The sequence below is a fragment of the Pogona vitticeps genome, chromosome 4 (genome assembly GCF_051106095.1).
Source record: "Pogona vitticeps strain Pit_001003342236 chromosome 4, PviZW2.1, whole genome shotgun sequence".
In the NCBI taxonomy this organism is placed as follows: domain Eukaryota; kingdom Metazoa; phylum Chordata; class Lepidosauria; order Squamata; family Agamidae; genus Pogona; species Pogona vitticeps.
The window spans coordinates 89,957,629-89,979,255 of NC_135786.1; the positions used below are offsets into that span (position 1 = coordinate 89,957,629).

General features: G+C 41.1%; 1 protein-coding gene across 1 annotated transcript in view; it reads right to left on the bottom strand.

Moving 5' to 3' along the window:
- The window catches only part of GTF2B (general transcription factor IIB), a 51,382-nt gene extending 30,059 nt beyond the window's left edge, over nucleotides 1-21,323 (bottom strand). Inside the window, exons 1-2 of the mRNA XM_020794594.3 lie at nucleotides 21,190-21,323; nucleotides 11,437-11,543 (exon numbers count right to left, since the gene is read on the bottom strand). Of these exons, the coding sequence (XP_020650253.1) occupies nucleotides 11,437-11,543; nucleotides 21,190-21,206 (124 nt within the window). The 5' untranslated portion in view covers nucleotides 21,207-21,323. The remainder of the gene's footprint in view (nucleotides 1-11,436; nucleotides 11,544-21,189) is intronic.
- Nucleotides 21,324-21,627: the final 304 nt, after the last annotated feature.

Genomic DNA, 21,627 nt, shown 5'->3' on the forward strand with positions numbered 1-21,627 from the left:
AATATAAATGAGACAAAACAAAAAAGTGAAAAGAACAGAAAAAGAAGCAATGATGGGTTGTAACTGCAATGCAATGAAGAGCTTTGTTTGGAAATACAGTATCAATGGAACTGTCAGGCTCTCGGTACACTGGCCAAGACAGCAGATTTGGACATTGGACAGCAGTGAAGCAACTGGTGTGTAATAATGGAGACCAGAAAACAGAAAATAGCAATAGTTAAATCAGAAGGGGAAATGACCACATTAGAAGTAAAGACTGTAAGAATATGAAAAGGCAGTGCAGTTAAGAGGGAGGAGCTAGGGTGCTGGAAAATATTTACTTACTCATTCATTCATTCATTCATTCTATTTATATCCCGCCTATCTGGTCGCAGTGACCACTCTAGGCGGCTTTGAATATTTTGAAATATTCAAAACATTTTATTTTTAAGATTTTTAAACCTGAAATACTGAAACAATTATGTGAAAGATGAAGTATCCTTGGCAGCTTTAAATCAAGATTTTGCTCTGTAAGAGCTGGATAATATTCCAGGACAGAGAGCTTCTTATGCAATTGTCCTTTCATTTACCTCCTTCAAGTACCTGAGGATTGAAATCTAGTAGTATCAAGAACAAATACAATGACCATTGCAATCTCTTCAGTACACAAAGTGTAAACATACACTAACACACCTAATGTTAGATGTTTAACACATTACTGTGCCTAGCTTTCTAATATTCTATTGTTGCTGTTGATTTACTCTGAATTATTGGCTTCCTCCACTGACATGGAGACCAATTCCCTTATACTTCATTGCAGCCCGTTGTTCCTAGTTCATATTCTTTGTTGAGGTAAGTAGATGATTGATCCATTCTGACCACTGTATAGTGCTATTCATAATGCTAAATGTTTCAAACAAAATAAAACAGTAACCCTCTTTGGAATTATTTCTAGCATTTCAAAAAATAACAATACAGTGGTGCCTCGCTTAGCAATGTTAATCGGTGCAGCAAAAATCGCTGCTAAGCGATTTCATCGCTAAGCGATTTTTAAAAGCCCATAGAAACGCACTAGAACGTGATTAATGCGTTCCTATGGGCTTAAAAACTAACCTTATGTGAAAATCCTCGATTGTGGCAGCCATTTTCCATGCCTCTAAAGTGAGTCAAAACAGCGGGCAACTATTTTGTTTACCCGGCGGCCATTTTGGAACCGCCAATCAGCTGGCCGAAAATGGGGGCTTTGCGATGATCGCTTCCCTGCGATCATTGCAAAGCAAAATTTCCCCATAGGGGCCATCGCAAAGCGATCGCTCTTGCAATGGCAAAAAGTCCATCACAAAGCAATTTCATCGCTATATGGAGCGATCGCTATGTGAGGCACCACTGTATATTGCTTTAAATCTAACATCTAGTGTGTGCAATTTTCCAACTTTTTTGCACACACAGAACCGTAACTTCAGAGATATATGTACATTTGCATATTTTTTAAAGCCTTCAATTCATACTATTAAAGAGGGTTAAACGTAGAACTTGTTATTATATGATACATTGCTTCTCCTAAAAGTGTGAAGGCTAGAAAGAAAAAGTACTTGAATAAGTTTAGGTTTATTTTTTTCCATAGTTTTCCACATCATTTTTTCTCATGGCCCCAAATTTTCCAGAAAATTTACAACTCCACTCTATGTCTTCTCTTTCTACTGCATTAATTCCACCAGGCCATAAACAGCTCATTTTCAGTCTACAACTGAGTATTAGTTGTACTCATCAGGTTTTCCTACACCAAAATGCAGTGAGTATTTGAATACAACAATAAAGGGAATATTTAAAAGATTCCCACAAAACTGAAAATGTGTGATTGTTTTATAAATACACTTGGAATAAAAACCCAGACTCTTAAGCTCAAAGCTGGAAACACCAAAATAGCACAAAAGGTGTCCCATAGAAGGCAAATCTAGCTATGAAAACCTATAGTATTACAACACAATGACCCTACTAAACACTGGGCTTCAAAGTACTGGGCTAAATACATGGTAGTGAAGTGGGCACGAAGATAAGACTTGATCCCAAGTCCTCATCCATCTGGAAGTCAGGCAGATCTTTCCTTGTTCCAATTACAGAACCATTCTAAGAGCTTCTGCAGACTTTCACAGTGAATACCTTGAGGTAGGATTAGGAAGTGGGTGGAGCCTACATGTATGCCTCTGCCCCTCCCCATGATTACAAACTTTCAGAATCTATGGCTGACTAGGACCAATGTCAACATCCACAGAAATTAACCAATACCATGTGTGAAAAGGCTTACGATTATGTCTTGAATAAGCCCGCCAACCTCTCCTACAGATATGGGACAGAAGAAAAAGGAGGTGACTGTATTATGATGTGCACAAATGCTCTAGCCAAAATGTAGAAGCAAAACTTACCTGCAAAATCAGCTCATTCTACTGCATGGGGATTGACAGTTCAAGTCACATAATAAACCAATTAATTATCACTGATCAGAAATACTGCAAGTAACAGTATGTCCTGGATAGTCAATTACCCCACCCCTTCCCAACCATTATTGCAAACTCAGTGAAACAAGTATGAAATTTGAGTAGATCTTGAAGCCGCTACATTAGCATCCAATATTAGGGATATGTCCAGTATCTGCTTTTATAATAATAACTGTACTGTCAAGTCAATTCTGACATGTGGCAACCCTTTTCTGGGGCTCCCTGGAACTGTGGAGTTTGCCCAAAGTCACATAGGCTGGTTCTTCTGGGATTCACAGTGGGGAACTGAATCCCAGTCTATAGCTCCTCAGTCAGATACCTAACTCACTGAGCTATCCAGCAAGCAAGTATTCACTTTATTCTTTATTATATAAAGATGACAACTAGTTCTGGGACATTAGACAGAAGCACACAATTCCCTGAAGCTGGTACAAATTATTAATTATGGAATGTGCAGCCATCCAGTGACTAGTGAAATGATCTTCTCTGTAAAGTAAAAATTGTAAGGCACCAACTTTACAAAGCAAAATTAAAAGCAACCTCAATAAAACTAATGGAGAAGACACATGTGTTGTTTAGTCGTTAAGTCGTGTCCGACTCTTTGTGACCCCATGGACCAGATCACGCCAGGCCCTCCTGTCTTCCACTGCCTCCTGGAGTTGGGTCAAATTCATGTTGGTAACTTCGATGACACTGTCCAACCATCTTGTCCTCGGTCGTTCCCTTCTCCTCTTGCCTTCATACCTTCCCAACATCAGGGTATTTTCCAGGGAGTCTTCTCTTCTCATGAGATGGCCAAAGTATTAGAGCCTCAGCTTCAGAATCTGTCCTTCCAGTGAGCACTCAGGGTTGATTTCCTTCAGAACAGGTAGGTTCGATCTCCTTGCAGTCCAGGGGACTCTCAAGAGTCTCCTCCAGCACAATTCAAAAGCATCAATTCTTCGGCAGGCAGCCTTCTTTACAGTCCAGCTCTTACTTCCATACGTCGCTACTGGAAAAACCCTAGCTTTAACTATGTGGACCTTTGTCGGCAAGGTGATGTCTCTGCTTTTTAAGATGTTGCCTAGGTTTGTCATTCCTTTCCTCCCAATAAGCAGGCGTCTTTTAATTAACAAAAGGAGAGTATGCTGTTAAACTAGAATAGTACCTAGGTTTTCTCTGAGAAATGAAAGAAGAAAGATGGTATCAAAAACCAGGATTTGAAGTTTTAAGATTATGATTATTAAAGCCCAAAATGGATCAATGTTTAAGCATCTATCAATCTGGTTGTCTTTTGTTGCTTCATTGTACATTTAAGGCTGCCCTCTACTGACTCAGACCATGCCAACATCAAACACAGAATTCTCTAATCCAACTGGAAATGATTCTCCAAGGTCTTCTTCATCTCCTTAGAAGAGAGGACAAAGTAAGGAATGAACTCCTAACTTTCTATATAGAAAGCATGCATTCTAAACACTGCCATAGATCTTTATTGTCTTATCTGACAAAAGACCAGTTCTTTGCTAGTGAGCATGCCAACTATGTTCGACACACATACAAGTGAAAACTATGTGTACTGCTATGTTACTAATGCAAATGGCTCTTCAAGAAGAATGCTGATAAACTGGAACAAGTTCAGAGGAGGGAAAGATGATCAGGGAACTGGAAACCAAGCCCCATGAGGAAAGACTGGAAGAACTGGGCATGTTTTTCCTCAAGAAAAGAAGACTGAGGGAAGATATCATAGCACTTTTCAAATACTTCAAAATTAAAAAAACATCTGTCAGATGTACTTTGATTTGGATTCCTGCCTTAAGCAAGGGGTTGGCTAAGAGGCCTTATAGGTCCCTTCCAACTCCATTATTTTATGATTCTATGAAAAGGGAGAAATATGCCCTGGCTTCTGCACATTATTGTGCTCTAGTAAAACACAGGAGGACAGAGGCATTCTTTTTTTGCACTTCTTATCTTATTAGCTGCCCCGAGTAGACATGGTCTAGAGGGGCAGGGTATAAATTTAATAAATAAATAAATAAATAAATTAGTAAGCACTGAGATTAAAGTCTCTCTCTCTCTCTTTCTAACTGACTGAGTTTCTCTGGGAAACAATTGTCTGAGAAGCAAACAGAAATGATAATAAAATAAGCATGAAAAGGGAGCATAGCTAAAACCTGCCAGTTTCATTAGTCGGTAATTTCGGGCCAGGATTAGAAGAGGAAGCATTATTTGGCAGCGTCAGTTTTCTCATTCTGATAATAAGCTGAACAGATGTTGACAGAGGAAGTGATATTTAAATATGAAAACCACAGTTAATCCTACAAAAAACACAACTTGTACAGCCAGATAATTGCCATCACACTTAAAGAAAGGCCCACCAATGATTACTGACAGACTTTAAACTAAGCCAGTGGTGATACAATTATTGAACATTCACACAATCGACATCTGATTATTGTGTTTTTAAAAAATAGTGGGCAGACCTCAGGCTTGCCAAATCTATTTCACTTTCCCCTATAGCATCTACGCAACACATCAACCCACAGCCATTTTTATTGTTTTTTCTGCTTCAAAAGAAAACCCTGAACACACAACAGTGTCACCGCTTCAATATATCATGGCTTAGTGTGTTGAAGTTCCTGGCTGTGGACCTAACACATAATCAGTATTATACAAACTCCCGTCCTCTGAAAATGCCAGCAACAGAGGCTGACGAAATGTTAGGAAGAAAAACCTCAAGAACACAGCCAGACAGCCCAAAACACCTACAACAACCATCGGATCCCAGCCATGAAAGCCTTCAAGAATACAATTTCCCTTCTCTTGGATGAGAGATATTCAGAGGTTAGACATCTCCAAAGTAACCAATATTTTATACAAGGGAGAAAGTACGGACTTTGACTATTTCAACTTTCACCACATGCCATTCGTCTACCATTCTCCTCTTTCTATAGAATTCAGAAGATTTAGACACTCCCGATCCATGCAAACTGGAAAAGTTTATCCTGAAAATTAAGTATGGTTTTTCACAAAATACTAGGGTGAAATAATGCCTCTGAAAACATCTTGGTTCTTCAAAATGGGTATGTTTCTTCTACTGATTCATTAAATCATGTAAATTGATATTTCTACTGTTGTGATGCTATCATTAATTTGCAGTGATTTGTTTAATTATATTCTGGTTTAAATACCATCTAAAGAACAGCTAAGAAACTTTTTGTGTATCAAGGGCACAGTGCTTGGGGTAGTGTGGAGAGACTGCAGAGACAGTGGCCAACCCATAATAGTTCCTGCCTCCAATTCATTCTCTCTCACTCCCTGCCATCCCCAGTTCTTGAAACAGAAACTGTTATTTTCATGCTCCTGTGAACAGGTTCTTCTCCTCTCCGGGACAGCCCCTCAATTTCGGCGGGAAATAATAAAGGAGTAGTCTTAATAACTTTCAATGTATCTTCTTTATTTTCTCCTACATCCACCAGCACATCACTTACAGGTTCTAACGGTTTTAACTTGGGCAACAGGCTACAACGGTCAGAAATATAACTATTGTTATAATCCCAAGGGCTCAACGGCAGGACTCCCCACGCCATTCCCTGTGCTCAGGGTTCTGGAGGGGTAACTCCGAGTTGCACAAATTGTCCCACAACATGTGTGACGGACCCACCCACTCTCGTCAGGTCCTTCAGGAAAAGGGTGTCACGAAGCTTCCCACTCATGCTGCAGCTCAACTTCTCTGGGCGCCACGATCACAGTCCATTCTTTTGTCACGTATCGGCTTGCCCTCTCTTTGGCTATCTCCGGCTCTGGCAGCAGTCCCCCCCCCTTTCAGATTCGGGAAATCTCTCATGAGGCTCTGGGTGCGAATCTTCTCGAAAGCTTTCCTGTGTTCCTACTGTCTTTTCTTCTCATAATCCTCTACAACCAAACTGAACCACCTAACAACCTCCTCATTTATATCTTCCTCCAAAACGATACCTCCTGCTCCGCCCACTCCCCTTCCACTAAGCAAACCTCCATCTTTCCCCGCCCTGTCCTTCAGGTTTAATTCTCCCGCCTTTTCAGTTACTGTCATCAGGTCAGTTGGATGATCCTTTTCACTTGGCTTTCCTTCGCTTCCTACATCCTTTACAGCTAGGGACGGCACACTCCCATCCTCCATTCCTTCACAGCTCCCAACTCTATTATATGAAAATCAAGCACTTTTCCCATCTGTAGAAATTCTGCAATGCAAATATTCTTCACCTAAAGTAATCAATTGTTCAAACTAGTAAAAGTTACTCCTTTCAGGCCAAGGAAGCAAGTGCTCCACCCTGAATTTAAATGTCTCTAAGGAACCCCAGGCTACTCCTAGAATCACCAACACACACACACATCCACACACCCTCACACCATCTCTGTTTTTGTTTTAAATTGATTTACGAAATTATCTTCTAACCCACAATGTTGCCCAACAGGAGCAGCACACTCTTGGTATCTAAAGTGTTTTCCTGCCTCAAGAGCTCCCACCCACCTGGATGTGTGTCCAAAACTACCTGGGGGGAAAAAAGAATGGCAGGGTTGTTTATTTGCTCAAGATATTTCTATGCTTCTAAACAACTAGAGTTGACAAGCTGGTGTAAACAAGAAAAAACAATCACAGTATAAAACACATAGCAGCAGAGACAGAGGATTTGAAAAAAATAGTCTTTGAATTTGACTTCAAAATATTCAATAGATTTATTTAGGCTGAACTATGTCTTAAGTAGTAAAGAGCTAGTGACGCATGGGACGTAGCTTTCAGACACACTGAAGGAATTTTGATATTCAACACATGATTATAGCTGAATTATTTTTTCAGGATATCAGTATTTTGATCCTCTCATATACAGTTAGGTCCGGAAATAATGGGACACTGACACAACTTTCATAATTCTGGTTCCGTACGCCACTATAATGGATTTGAAACAAAACAACTAAGAAGCAATTGAAGTGCAGACTTTCATATTTAATTCAAGAAGTTGAACAAAAATATTGTATGAAACTTTTAGGAATTGCAACCATTTTCATACACAGTCCCCGTATTTCAGTGCCTCAAATGCAATTGGACAAATTAAATAAAATGTTCATTTTTGATTCTTTGTCAAGAATCCTTTGCAGACAATAATTGTTTGAAGTCTGGAATGCATGGACATCACTAAATGCTGGGTCTCCTTCTTTGTGATGCTTTACAAGGCCTTTACTGCAGCTTCAGTTGTTTGTGAGTCTTTCTGCTTTAAGTTTTGCCTTCAGCAAGTGAAATGCATGCTCAATCAGGTTGAGATCAGGTGATTGACTCAGCCACTGCAGAATATTCAACTTCTTTACCCTAAAACCCTTGGGTTGCTTTCGCAGTATGTTTTGGGTCATTGTCCATTTGTAAAGAGAAACACTGTCTAATCAACTCTGCTGAATTTGGCTGAACCTGAGCAGACAATATATCCCTATACATGTCAGCATTCATCCAGCTGATTCTGCCTTCTGTCACACCATCAATAAATACTGGTGACCCAGTGCCACTGGAAGCCAGGCATGCCCATGCCATCACACTGCCTCCACCATGTTTTACAGACCACATGGTAAGCTTCAGATAATGAGCCATTCCAAGCCTTCTCCATACTTTCTTCTTCCCATCATTCTTTTACTGGTTGATCCTAGTTCCATCTGTCCAAAGAATACTGTTCCAGAACTGCACTGTATTCTTTGGCAAAGTCTACTCAGCCCTTTCTATTCCTGAGGCTGATGAATGGTTTGCACCTTGTGGTGTACCCTTGTGGTGTATTTGCTCTTGTGAAGTCTTCTCTTTATGATAGACCTGGATAATGATATGCCTATCTTCTGGAGAGTGTTCACCACTTGGCTGGATGTTGCAAAGGGGTTTTTCTTTACCATGGAAAGTATCCTATGATCACCCATCACTGCTGTCTTACGTGGATGTCCAGGCCTTTTTGTGTTACAGAATTCACCAATGCATTCTTTTTCTCTCAGAATGTACCAAACTGCCAATTTGGCCACTCCTAATGTTCCTGCTATCTCTCTGATTGATTTCCTCCTTTTTTTGCAACCTAAGGATGGCCTGTTTCACTTGCATTGAGAGCTCCTTTGAATACATGTTATGTGTTGACAGCTTTCAAATGCAAATGCCACACCTGGAATCAACTTCAGACCTCCTACCTGTTTAACTGATGAAATAACGAAGGAATAGCCCGCACCTGTCCATGAAACAGCTTTTGAGTCAACTGCCCAATTATTTATGGTCCCCTGAAAAAGAGGGGGCTACATATTAAAGAGCTGTAACTCCTAAAGCCTTCCTCCAATTTGAATATATATATCCTTAAATTAAAGCTGAGAGACTACATTCTTAAGCCTATATCCATCATTTAACTGTAATTTGAATTTATTTTCATAAACAACCAAAGTAACAAAACTTGTCTCAGTGTCCAATTCTTTCCAGACCTAACTGTAACTGTTGTGCATTTGCAACCCACCCAATACTTATCACATCAATTACTAAACTTTGTTTTATGACTAATGACATTTTAAGTGTCTTCACCTATAGCCTGGAAGTGTGGTGTAGGGGATAGAATGACGGACTAGGACTCTGGAGAACAGGGTTTAAATCCCTGCTCAGACATGGAAACTCATTAGGAGAGTGGGACTGGCAAAACCACTCCTTAAATATATCAGTTACCTTGAAAGCCCTATTTGGGTCACTACAAGTAACTTGACGGCACATAACTATCTCCTTGCCAGACTGAGATGGCTACTGAGGTGGCATCTGTGTGACTAGTATTTTATAACCCTCCTTCTTATGCTATTATATCCAGGCCAGACAATCAATTACAAAAGCTGCCTACTCTCTAACAGGTCTGGCTGAGTTGACCTCTTATTATTCAACCCCTAGCAGTTCCAGAGCTGGGGCAGGATTGCTGGATAGCTCAATGGTTTAGGTATCTGCTGAGGAGCCAGAGTTGTGACTTCGGTTCCCACTGTGCCTCCCTGACATAGGCTGGACTTGATGATCCATGGGCTCCCTCTTCCAGATCTGGTTCTAAGATGATGGTGATGATCATTGAGAAGGCCCTCTCCTTGGTAGCCACCTGTTAGTTCTCATATCACAGAACTCAAACTGCAGACAGAAAGCTGGACAGCAAAGGGCAGTAAGACAATTTGAGCTGTGGGCAAGCCTGAGCATATGACCATTTGCTGCCTTTGATTAGGGAGTTCTCCAGAAAACTGGAATGAGACTCAGCAATGAGTAGGAAGGGAGAAGCTCTGGGGGCTGTCATTTAAAGATAACCAATTTTGTATTGGGATTGTGACAACCAACAGGGCACACTTCATCTGCCTGTCATCCATCATTCCGAAAAGAAGCAGTTTCTATGGGTTATATTCAGGCTATCAAAGTGTCTTGAGACAGTGACTCCCAATAGCAAATAAGGGCGTGTCATTTTGATTTTTTGGTCTCCAGCTCCCAGAATCTTTCAAGAATTCTCCATGCAGAATTCTGGTAGTTCCAGCACACAGACCCATGCCGATATACATTCCGACACATATTTTGCTCACCTGGAGCAGAGCCTGTCTCCAAGTCTCAGGCCTACTTCCTGTAGTTAATGGACAAAAATGGACACTGTTGCAGTGTTTTCTGAGCACTGTAGTTCTACTGTCAGTAGAACAGGCAAGAACCATTTGTAGCTCGTTTATTTTTGAACTAATGGGCAAGATATGGCAGATGAGTGAAGCACAGAGAAGGCCCAAAGGCCTGCCATCCTTTTTCTATTGGGATGTTCCAAAGAAAATCTGACAACAAAGTTCTCTAGAATATCCAACTCAGTAACATCACTCACACATATAAATACTGTATCTGCAGTTCGGTAAGCAGACACCTCATATAGAGGATCAGCTGACTGAAGTGGATACATATACACTAAAGCAGGCTTGTCCAACCTGCAGCCCGAGGGCTGCATGCGGCCCAGGTCAGCTCATAATGCGGCCCAGTGATTTTTTTTATTTTTAAAGACATTCCAAAGTTTCAAGTTACACTGCCGGCGCTTGTGGCCGGAATGTGGCCAGGGCATGTCACAACAGTAGAGGGGCAGAGAGGGAAGGAAGGAAGGAGTGGGAAGGGAGGGGACAGGGGGGCTGTGTGACTGCATTGCGCCATCCCCGTCAATAGGTGGACCCCCTCCCGGCCCCATAAAGCCGCCGGAGTTGAAGCTGGCAGCCTCTGCTGTCTGAGATCGCAGCTGTCAGTAAGCGCACTTGGAGCGGGGCTGCGGAGGACGGCTAGGGCTGCCCCCCCCATGCGGCCCAAACCAAATGTATGTGTGGCCCAAACCAAATGTATGTGCGGCCCAAACCAAATTTTCATCTTCTAATGTGGCCCAGGGAAGGTGAAAGGTTGGACACCCCTGCACTAAAGAATACTGAGAGTTGATATGATAGCACTCTCCATAAATTTAAAATGGCTGTCACCTGGAACAAGCAAACTTGTCTTACCCTGATTCAGACAGCAGAATCCTAACAAATGGATTCAAATTATCAGGAAGGCAATTAATAATGTACACTAAGAAGAGTTTTCCAACGGCAAGAGCCGACCAACAGAGAAACATATTGTCTGAAAAGAGTGGTGGGTTGTCCTTTGCTGTGTGTTTTTAAACAAAGGTTAGATGGGCATTTCTTGGTGGGGGGGGGAGCTATAGATTTCCTGCATTCTATTGTGCTGTGCTAGAAGGGGGGCCTGTACCAGACAACCCTTTGAACTGTACAACTAGAAGAGAGTTTATCATACATCAAAGATTACTACTTTTGAAAGTACACTGATGCGATGAATAAAGCTCTCAAACACAATTAATTGAAGAAAAAAACCTTCAAATTTTAAGAAAACAAACAAGCATAGAATCAACTAAAATGGTTACACTTGAATTTACCCGAAAGACTGAGATGTCATAAAATTAATAAACTTACTTACCTACTACTAGTCCACATTCTGGGCAGATCATGTCTCCAGCTCTGTAATCTTCCACCAAGATGGAATCTGGATGGTTTGGACATGTCACTCTCGGCAGCACATCCAAGCTAGGGAATAAATTATGTATTTTAGTATTGTATGACAATTTATATTAAAAATACAATTCCAAAATAACTGAACACTCTGAAGGGATATGGGAGATAGATTTCCAAATAAAATACTGTTTCAGGTCAGTGCTTTATTTTTAAAATATCTATAAACATATTGTTCACATCAATAGAAATTCATACACATGTGAATGTGGAAATCTTACTATACCTATTTATGAATGTCAGAAAACAAAGCACAGTTCTGTGGGAAATACCAAACAGACATCAGATATTATTAATAAACCATTATTTTCAATTTCAATAAAGCAGAGAACTACAGAATCATTGATAGGTGGTATACATGCAACCTTAACATATCCATATTCATTTGTTTACTGTTGGTAGTGTTGACAGATTTGTTCAGATAAAATCCAAGACCAACAACACAGGATATAACTTGATATATAAACTATTATAAATTGATTAATAACATTAAAAACGCTGACAGGTGAGGTGAACAACATTGATTATATCCCTACAATGGCACCTGTCAAGGAGTGAGATATATTAGGCAGCAAGTGAACAGTCAGTTCTTGAATTTCATGAATTGGAAGCAAAAAATATGGGCAAACAAAAAGATCAGAGTGACTTTTGTGAAGGCCAAATAGTGATGGCTAGATGACTGGGCCAGAGCAACTCCAAAACAGCAAGTCTTGTGGGTGTTCCCGGTTTGTGGTGGTTACTACCTACCAAAAGTGGTGCAAGAAAGGACAACGAGTGAACCAGTATCAGGGTTGCAGGTGCCCAAAGCTCACTGACGCATCTGGGGAGTGAGGCTACCCCATATGGCCCAATCATGCAGAAGAGCTACTGTAGCTCAAAAAATGATGAAAAACGTAATGCTGGTCATAACAGAAGTATCAGAATGCACAGTGCATTGCACGTTGCTGCATATAGGGCTGCACAGCCACAGACTCCTCAGAGTGTCCATGATGACCCCTGTCCAGCCCCAAAAGCGCCTACAACAGGGACGTGACCATCAGAACTAGACCATGGAGCAATGGAAGAAGATTGCCTGATATTATGAATCACATTTTCTTCTAGATCAGGTGGATGGCCAGGGCTGTGAGCATCATATATCTGGGGAAGAGATGGCAGCAGGATGCACTAGGGGAAGAAGGCAGGCCGGTGGAGGCAGTGTTATACTCTGGGCAACATTCTGATGGGAAAATGTGGGTCCCGGCATTCATGTGGATGTTACTTGGCCATATACCACCCAGCTAGAGATTGCTGCAGATCACATACACCCCTTTATGGCAATGGTATTCCCCAATGCCAGTGGTCTCTTTCAGTAGGATAAGACAGCCTTGCCACACTGCAAAATCTGTTCAGGAATGGTTTGAGGAACATGACAAAGACTCCAAGGTGTTGCCTTGGCCTCCAAATTCCCCAGATCTCAATCCGACTGAGCATCTATGGGTTGTGCTGGAACACCAAAACTGATCCATGAAGGCCCCACCTTGCAATTTGCAGGATTTAAAGAACCTATTGCTAATGTCTTGGTGCCAGATATCACAAGACATGTTCGAAGGTCTTGCGGCGTCCATGTCTAGATGCATCAGAGCTGTTTTGGCAGTGCAAGGGGGACCTGCAATGATCTTGGGCAGCTGGTTTTATTGCTGTGGCTTATCAGTATATTTACCTGACAAGATGAGATTAAGTGAGAAGATTCCTAAAGGAGAAAAAGTATTCTCCTTCCAGAATGGTACACTACAAAACATTTGAGCTAATTGGTTTATTAAGAACAAAAAACATAAAACCTTGACGGTAAATGCTTCAGGCTAAGAGTTTAATACTCCCATTTCCTTTCTGCCTCATCGACACACACCTGTCGGCAAATGTACAGTCTTTATACAAATAACTTTTGGTCTTTAAAAAAATAGAAAATACTCAGCATTTCAGAGTTTTCTTTTGAAAATTGCATTCTTGGCAGTTATTACTACAGTATAAAATTTCCTATTGGCAGGCAGGACAGACAAATTTATGTGGGGGATTTCCTATACTTTGGGAGGCGGGCTCGTGACTAGAAAGCTTGCAAGCACTCTTCAAACTCTTATGACTTCCTGGACAGACTTCAGACAAGGCAAACAATCAATACCACTGAATAAGTCTTGAATGGATTGATTCTGATCAATAATTAAGTGAACAGTACAAGTGCTGATCTGATGCCAGTTTTGATACTTCAGTTGTTAAATCTTTGTTCCAGTGTGCTGTGATTAAAACTGATTGGTTGGATCCATTCCACTCCAGCATTAAATTCATTAAATTTTGTTTGGACACAGAAATCACCTTCATAGTTCTGGTAGATGACTTGCATGGTAACATGCATGGGGAGCACAACCAGAATGATATTTGATTTTGTAGAAGCTTTTGATGTGATCAACCATAACTTTCCTGGCCACCCAGGATGGAAGAATGGTTCCATTTCTACTCAAAAAGCCAGATCTAAAGATGATGCTTTGGCCATGGGTTATCAAGAATTTCCACTTTATATTTTCATGCTGTTAAAATTCCACACGAAACTACATGGGGAAGTCCTCTGGAGGCTTGGGCAGAGATGTCACATGAACTGGATATTGCCCAGGTCTACCCCCACTTCTATCGATTAATCCCAGGGAGACAACTGAAACTATAAACCACCTTGGAAGCAGATGTGGTCAACAAGCTAAATTATAAACCAGAGAAGATGGTGGTCCCATTAGTCAAGAACAAACAGCAATTTTGATGAAGCAATCTGTTCTGGAGAGGGCTATCAGTTCCCCGAAATAGCAGATAGCTTGTTAATGCAGGCATCAACCTTCTCTCACACTCACACATAAGAGCATATCATTCTAATTTTATGTCAGTGCCACTGGCTTATTTCTTCTGAAGTTCAATTTAAAATATTGCTTTTAGCCTTTAAAACTGTGTATACAGTTTAAGGCTAGATTGTACTAAGGATCGATTGATTCCATGTACAAATTAAGGTCAATGTCAGAGGACTTCTATATCAATCTAAATTGCAATTCAAATTTTAAAAATCCAACTTTGAGAACTTTTAAAAAATTGATTTAATTAATAATGATTTAAATTGTGATTTAGACTAACTTTAAAAAATTCATTGATTTTTATTTACCATGCTTGCAAGAGTCAGAAATCATCTTGATGAATCTGGAGACAGAGCCTTTTTTGTGGCAGTGGCACAACTCTGCAATGTTCTACATTAAAATCTGCCATGGTTCCTCTCTGTATATTCTGCCAGAACATTTAAGAGAAAATTTTGGTAGGCTTCAGTAGGTGACAGTTTTCCTGATGGCAGTTTTAATACACATTTTAAGTACTCTTGCTGTTAGATTGTCTGTCCTAATGACTGCTATTACAGCTTAGGAACTGATTATCTGATTTATCATTACATTGTATGGCAGAGGAAGTCTTCCTGAGCCCGTGTGGAGATAGACACAGTCTGGACCCTTTTCCTTGCAAAATTCTAGACCTGTTCAGTCATTCTGAAATGCAGAATTTTGAACAGTTACAAGTGAGACACTGGATACATTCTCTCCCTTAATGCTTTACCCATGCCAGCAGTAACATGTATGAAGAGAGAAAAATTCCAATTAATGTGTAGACTGTACATGGAAAAAAATTGGGAAAATCTGGTTTCCTGTTCATGAGTATAGCTTACACATGTGTATGATCTCCTCATTTGCATGATGGAGTTAGTCTCCTCCTTATAATTATGTGCATTATTCTACATTTCAGAATCACTGAATAAACTCCCTTGAATTGCACAGGTCTGAATAGCAGTTTTAGATACACATAGATTTTTTTCAATAAATAAATGCAAAATAAATACTGTGTTCCTGGCCACCTAAACATCCATGAGTTAGTTCCACACAGAAGGCATTAAAGTGGTTTATGTGCCCACAAACACACCTCCAATTCAGCCTCTAGATCGGGGTGGGGGGTCATAAGGACCTTTAAGGCTCATTCCACATGGTACTGCATGGAAAGGATTGTCAATGCTATAGAAGAGAATTCTGATAGAGGGAATTGTTCTGTGTATTTGTGTGTGTTAATAAACTGTTTATGCTTTGCAGTTACATTTGGGGGGCATTAGAGTTATACATGAATTCTGAATTACACGGGGGTTCTGAATTAGGGGTCTGACACCCCTAACTGCACTGTTGTTGAAGGGAGAAGAGTACAGCTGTTTTCTCTGCTAGTCAGTTATACCCCCCTTAGATTTACAAAACTACTCATGGGTATTTCCTAAACAATTGTGTATGTTAACTGATTCTTTAACTAATATGATACATGAATAATGTCTTAGAAAGATACTCTATCCTGAGGGTATATATATAATATCGTGTTATTTCTAGTGCTGCTACTGTTTCATCTCTATTCCTCCTAAACACCTGTACTGTGTCAATCATGGCTTGCTCCAGTTCCAGAAATACTACTGTACATACCTAATAATCCAAAACAGTTACTCCTTGCAGGATGGATTTCGTTTAAATCAGGATTTAAATCTTTATTTAAAATGATTTTTTAAAATCACTGGTTTTTAGTCACCCTGCTCCTTGCTGCCCATGCATCTTTGTGTGGTTTCATTTTGCACACAACTGAGGAGCTAGAATTGTGCAGAAGCACTAGATAATAGCTAGAGCTAAATTACATTCCATGTTAAATTAAGTAGCACAAAACAATGGGTAATTGAAAAAAAAGCAGAGTTTAAAGTGAATTCTTTTAAATAATTTTTTAAAAATTAAAAAAATATTTATGGTAACATTTTTAATCTACACTGGATTATAGCTAAAAGATCTCATTATGAAATAATGATTATAAATTCTAATTCTATATGATGAGGCAATGGCTGAAATTCTGTTGCTTAGTGTACAGTAGTCACACCAGTGTAGGCCCATTGAATCAGTGGAGATTTGGTGAATCAACTCCATCAGTTCTATTAATTCAAATCAGCCTACTCTAGTTGCAACTTACTACAATAAGCAACAGGATTTCAGCCACTGCATTCATGTAATCTTTTCTTAAAAGTTTATAAATAAAACATTTAGTAAGTAACAAATCTGCTCAACCTTGTATTCCAGTTCTAACTGAAATCAGTCATGGAGTATTTTTCCCCTTGGCATAACAATGTTGGAAAATCTAGGAAGGCCTATCAAAATTGTTTGATAATTTCCTGAATTGTTTTTTATAATTTCCTGCTTATTTATTTACCATGCAACTGCCCCTCTGCAACTCTGTGCAAATAAAATTAACCCCTCACCTTTCTGTCTAAAGTACAAATTTTCAGACTATACAGTAGAGAGGAGTACTGGAAATGGGGATGAGTTGGGCTAAAAGATTATGAAATATATGTATTAAGATTATAGCAACAGTGAGAGCACTTTATGTGTGTGTGGGGGGGGGGGGAATTACATGAAATCAGGCCTTCCTGAAGTTTTAAATCAATTTAGATGAAATCCACACTTCACCAATGTTTAAAATCACTTTTTTATATACATTCAAATAAGCATGCTCCACTATGATCCAGATGGTAGACATGGTCTAGAGGGGCGGGGTAAAAAATCAAATAAATAAATAAATAAATAAATAAATAAATAAACAAACAAACAAACAAACAAACAAACGGTGATTTTTTACAGTGGTGCCTCGACTTACAGGCATCCTGACTAATGGAAATTTCGACTTCCAAAAAGCTCCGGCCACAAGTCGAAGAAATATTTTCGACCTACAAAAGAAAAAAGGCAGGGGGAAAGGGCAAGAAATTCAAACCGTTGGTGGCAAAGAGGCTGCTTCTTTGTAGCTCTTTCACCCCTGCCGCTGCCGCCAGCGGGAGGCGAGCCGCCGGACGATCCCAGCTGGGCTCAGCCTCCCAGTCCTCCAGCGCCACCGTGACTGCTGCCGCCAGAGGCCTCCCTGGCTTCCCCGCCGCTGCAACCGCGGAGGCAGCAGTGACCCAGCCCCGGAAGGCTTGAGCTGGCTGTGTTTCTTCGACCACTCACCCCTGGCTCTCCTCCCACTTGCTCCTCCCTGCCCTCCGCCATTTGAATTTCCTGTCATTGGCCTGCGGAGTGTGGCGGGGAGCAAGCTGGGAGGCGAGTGGCTGAGGCACCCCTGCCAGACTCAAGCCCCCGCAGTGGCAGCAGTCACAGCAGCGGTGGAAGCCCGGGAGGCTGAAGAGGCTACAGACTGGTAAGATACTGCTTTTTCCTTTTAAAAAAGTTGTTCTGGGTGGGTTTTGGAGGGTAGGTTTGGGCTGGGGAGGTTATGTTTCTGTGTTGTTTTGTTTTTTGGTGTGGGTTTTTTTTTTTTTTTTGGCAGCCCCAGCGTGGGACTTGCTTCAATGTTTATTTCTGGATTTTAATTTTTAATTTTTTAATTTATTTTGGCAATCCGAGCATGGGACTTGCTGTTTATTCTTTTTCTTTGGAATTTTTTTCTTCAGCCGGAACGGATTAATCGGTTTTCAATCCATTCCTATGGGAAATGGTGCTTCGAAAATTTCGAGTTGCGGCCACTGCTCTAAGACCAATTAATTTCGTAAATCGAGGCACCACTGTAATTTGTCAATGTGGTAATGTTTAATCCTCCTGACAGTTCGTTTGATTTAAGAAACCCTCCCTCCCTCTATAATGCATAAGCCGAAAAAGAAAAGAAAATACATTAACACCAAGAGACAGAGACACAATTCAGATATAATAACCAGTTGAGATTAACGGGTTAAAAATCCATTTTTGTATCATCATTGCAATCTAGATAGTGGCTGTACATGCTTGTCTGGATGCAAAAAAGATCCTAAACTGTGTTCTACATATTTACATCCCTCTTAGCAAAATTTATTTATTAATTTAAAGTATTTTTACCCCACATTTTTCCTTTAAAAAGAGCCCAGGCAGCTTGCGTAAATGAAAGGCAATATTTACAGCTAAACAATGAGTATACAGCAGTGGTTTACATAATTAAAAACAATACAAATCTGAAAACAATGAATATACTGTATATATAAAGGTATCTTACATCAATAAAAGAGAATATTAAAGCTAAAACACTAAGTATGTAAATACTAAAAAGGAGCAAATATTACTGTAGGAATGGTAAACACAAGTAGCAGTAAAGGCCCAAACAGAGGAGTAATGCATGACAATCCTTTTAATAGTCACTCAATTTATCTAGCCATATGTAGCCAGCCATTCATGTACCCAGTCACGGAGAGAAAGGTCTTTGCCTGCTTGCAGAAGGACAGCAAAGATGGGGCCAATCTGGTTTCCTGTGGGAGGGAGTTCCAAAGTCTCCCTTAGATGAACAGTATCTATGAAGGTGGTGGGACCAAGAGGAACAGCTCTCCTGATGATCTTAACACTCAAGCAGGCTCACAGACACAGTCTTTATGATAGCTTACAACCAGGCCATTTAGGGCTTTATAGGTTAAAATCAGCACTTTGAATTATGCCCAGAATGGGATCAGTAGCCAGCTGATCTGCTGTAATGGGGGGGGGGGGGTGTGTGTGATCCCTTTAACCAGCCCAAGTCAGCAATCTGGCTGCTGCATTTTGAACCAGCTGAAGTTTCTTGACACTTTTCATCAGCAGTCCCACACAGAGAGCATTACAGTAAAATAAAACCATGGAAATGTAATCCAGTCCCACCCTGTAGTTTCTTTAAAAGGGAATATTACTTTTTTCCCCTTTCTGATTATGTACATCTTACTCTCATTCACCACACTCTGAAGTCTGTCAAAAAAGCACATTTCTAAGCTTTATAAGTACAAATTAGATACACATCAGTGGGTAAAATTGCAGATCAACTGACAGAAAAAGTAGGTCTCATTCTACTGCCCTGCCAACATCCTGGAAATAATTCCAAAGAATCAACCCAACCTCTTACTGTGAAATGAGATGTGGAGGTTTTGGCCATAGCATTTAGCCACTTTTTTTGCAGCTGGTGTCACAAAAGTAAATAAAATTAGAAGACAATCTGTTTCACATTACTGTCTAGCACAAACTACCAGCTATGTGGTCACAATAAAGTAAAGTTAGAACAACCAAAATGTTGCCCAACACTGAATTTTATGGGTCTGGAACTTTAAAATTTCTTTGTTTATACTGAAGAGGATTGACACAAGCCACACAGATCCTTCTAAATATATTTCATTGGGCTGCTTATGTGGGATGACCTCACTTCGAAAATTCTCAAATAACCATATAGAGTGTTTGTTCAAAAATGCATCATGGAGGAAACACTGCCAATATGGAAGTTCTGCTTGTCCTGTTTAACTCTCACTATATACCACGGGACATACAAATTTCTTAATGTTTATTTCCCAGTACCAACCTCAGTACAATACTGAACAAACTGGTTAAAAAAGTCTTAACCACATAAAAAAGCAATCTCATCTTCTGTCCTATCCAGAAGTCTTGCCCAACAGAAGACAAAAAAATCCAGAACATTGTTACAGTAATATAGACATCTCTTCCAGTAGCTCATCTGAAACAGTATGTTTGCTGACAGAACCAATATATATTTTTTTCCTGTACACATGCACCACCTGAACTAGACCTTTAAGAGGTACAAGAGATTTTTCAGCTACTATAGGTAAGACAAACATTTACAGAAATAACTAAGAGCAAGTGAATTCCCAGCTCTACCAAAGAGTACATGCCATATACACTCGACAACTTCTCTGAGGCAGGGCAGTAAAAAACAAAAACCACAGGCGGAGTCACGAAACCCGCAATTCCAAACATGTGCGGTCATACCGGCAAGCACGGTTGCCATCTTTTCAACTAACGACTGCTGCTATGCTTGGATCCTAATCTGATCCTGAAACATCTTTTAGGCCACGAAAAGCTTCCCTTTCGCTTCTGCTGTTTGAAAGTTCGCCCGAACTGTAGAAGTTGTTCTCGGCCTCCACCCCATGGCACCTTGAGCCCCCCCCTCTTTATTTACCCCGCCAGCCCAAGGGCATCCCCACACCTCCCAAGGGCTTCATATTTTATTTCCCCCCTCCTTACACACCCAGCATGTCCCAGCCGGTCAAACAGTTTCATGCAATGGTTCCCGACACCTGCCCAGAGCATCTCTTTCCCCGAAAGATGACGCATCACACAACTCGGGAGAGGGGGGAAAAACCGGATTGGAAAGAGGCACCATTGCAAAAAGGAAGGGGTCTGGGAAGGCGCAAGCATTGGCGAGGGGGGCTCCATCCCCAAAACGCCTTATTACAAGCTTCCCTTTGGGGCGCGGGGGGGGGGGAAGAACCCTTGGCTCGGTTTCGAAGCCTTGAACTCGCGGGGAGTGGGAAACGAGAAAGGGCGACGAAAAACCACCCAGAAAGCACCCCTGGGATGGGGCCGGGAAGCGGATTACGAAGGCAAAAACGCACGGCGGGCGTCCAAACGACGGACAGCCCGGGAGAAGGGAAGGCAAAGGGCGAGACGGGCCTAAAAGCACTAAAGTCAAGCTCAGGCAGCGGCCGGGACAACGGCTTCCCCGGCGTCTCTTTCTTTTCCTTCTTTTTTTCCGCGACCGCACCCTTTCCAGGACGGTTCTAAAAGCGCCGGAGAAACAGGCAGACCCTCAGCACCCGCCAAGCTCCCCGACTGACCGGCTAGTGGACGCCATCTTGCTTCCCCTCCGCAGTGGCGTCTGCGCAGGGTCGAGCGAGCGGGTCGGCCGACTCCCTTTTAAGCTTTACGCTCCGATGGGCGGAGTTAAACGAAGACGCCGCTACGGGTAGCCGCGCGGGGCAAAAATGATCCGTCTATTTCTCTTTCAATTTTCTATGTCCCTACTGAGCGTGGGGTGGAAGAAGGGGCGTCGTTCTTCAGTCCTGGAGAAGTTTGTTGCCAAGTAAGACTGTTGCAACTCCGTAGAATTTCCTATTGAGCAAACGTGCTTAAGCACACACAGGACAGGGTGCGCCAGTAATTACGGATAACTGAACGTAGCCTTTGGTCTCGTCTGCACTTAGGAAATAGAAATGATTGCAACTCTCACTGTTTTCGAACTCGGTCAATTTTTTAATGTTCTCCTGTCTTTAAGC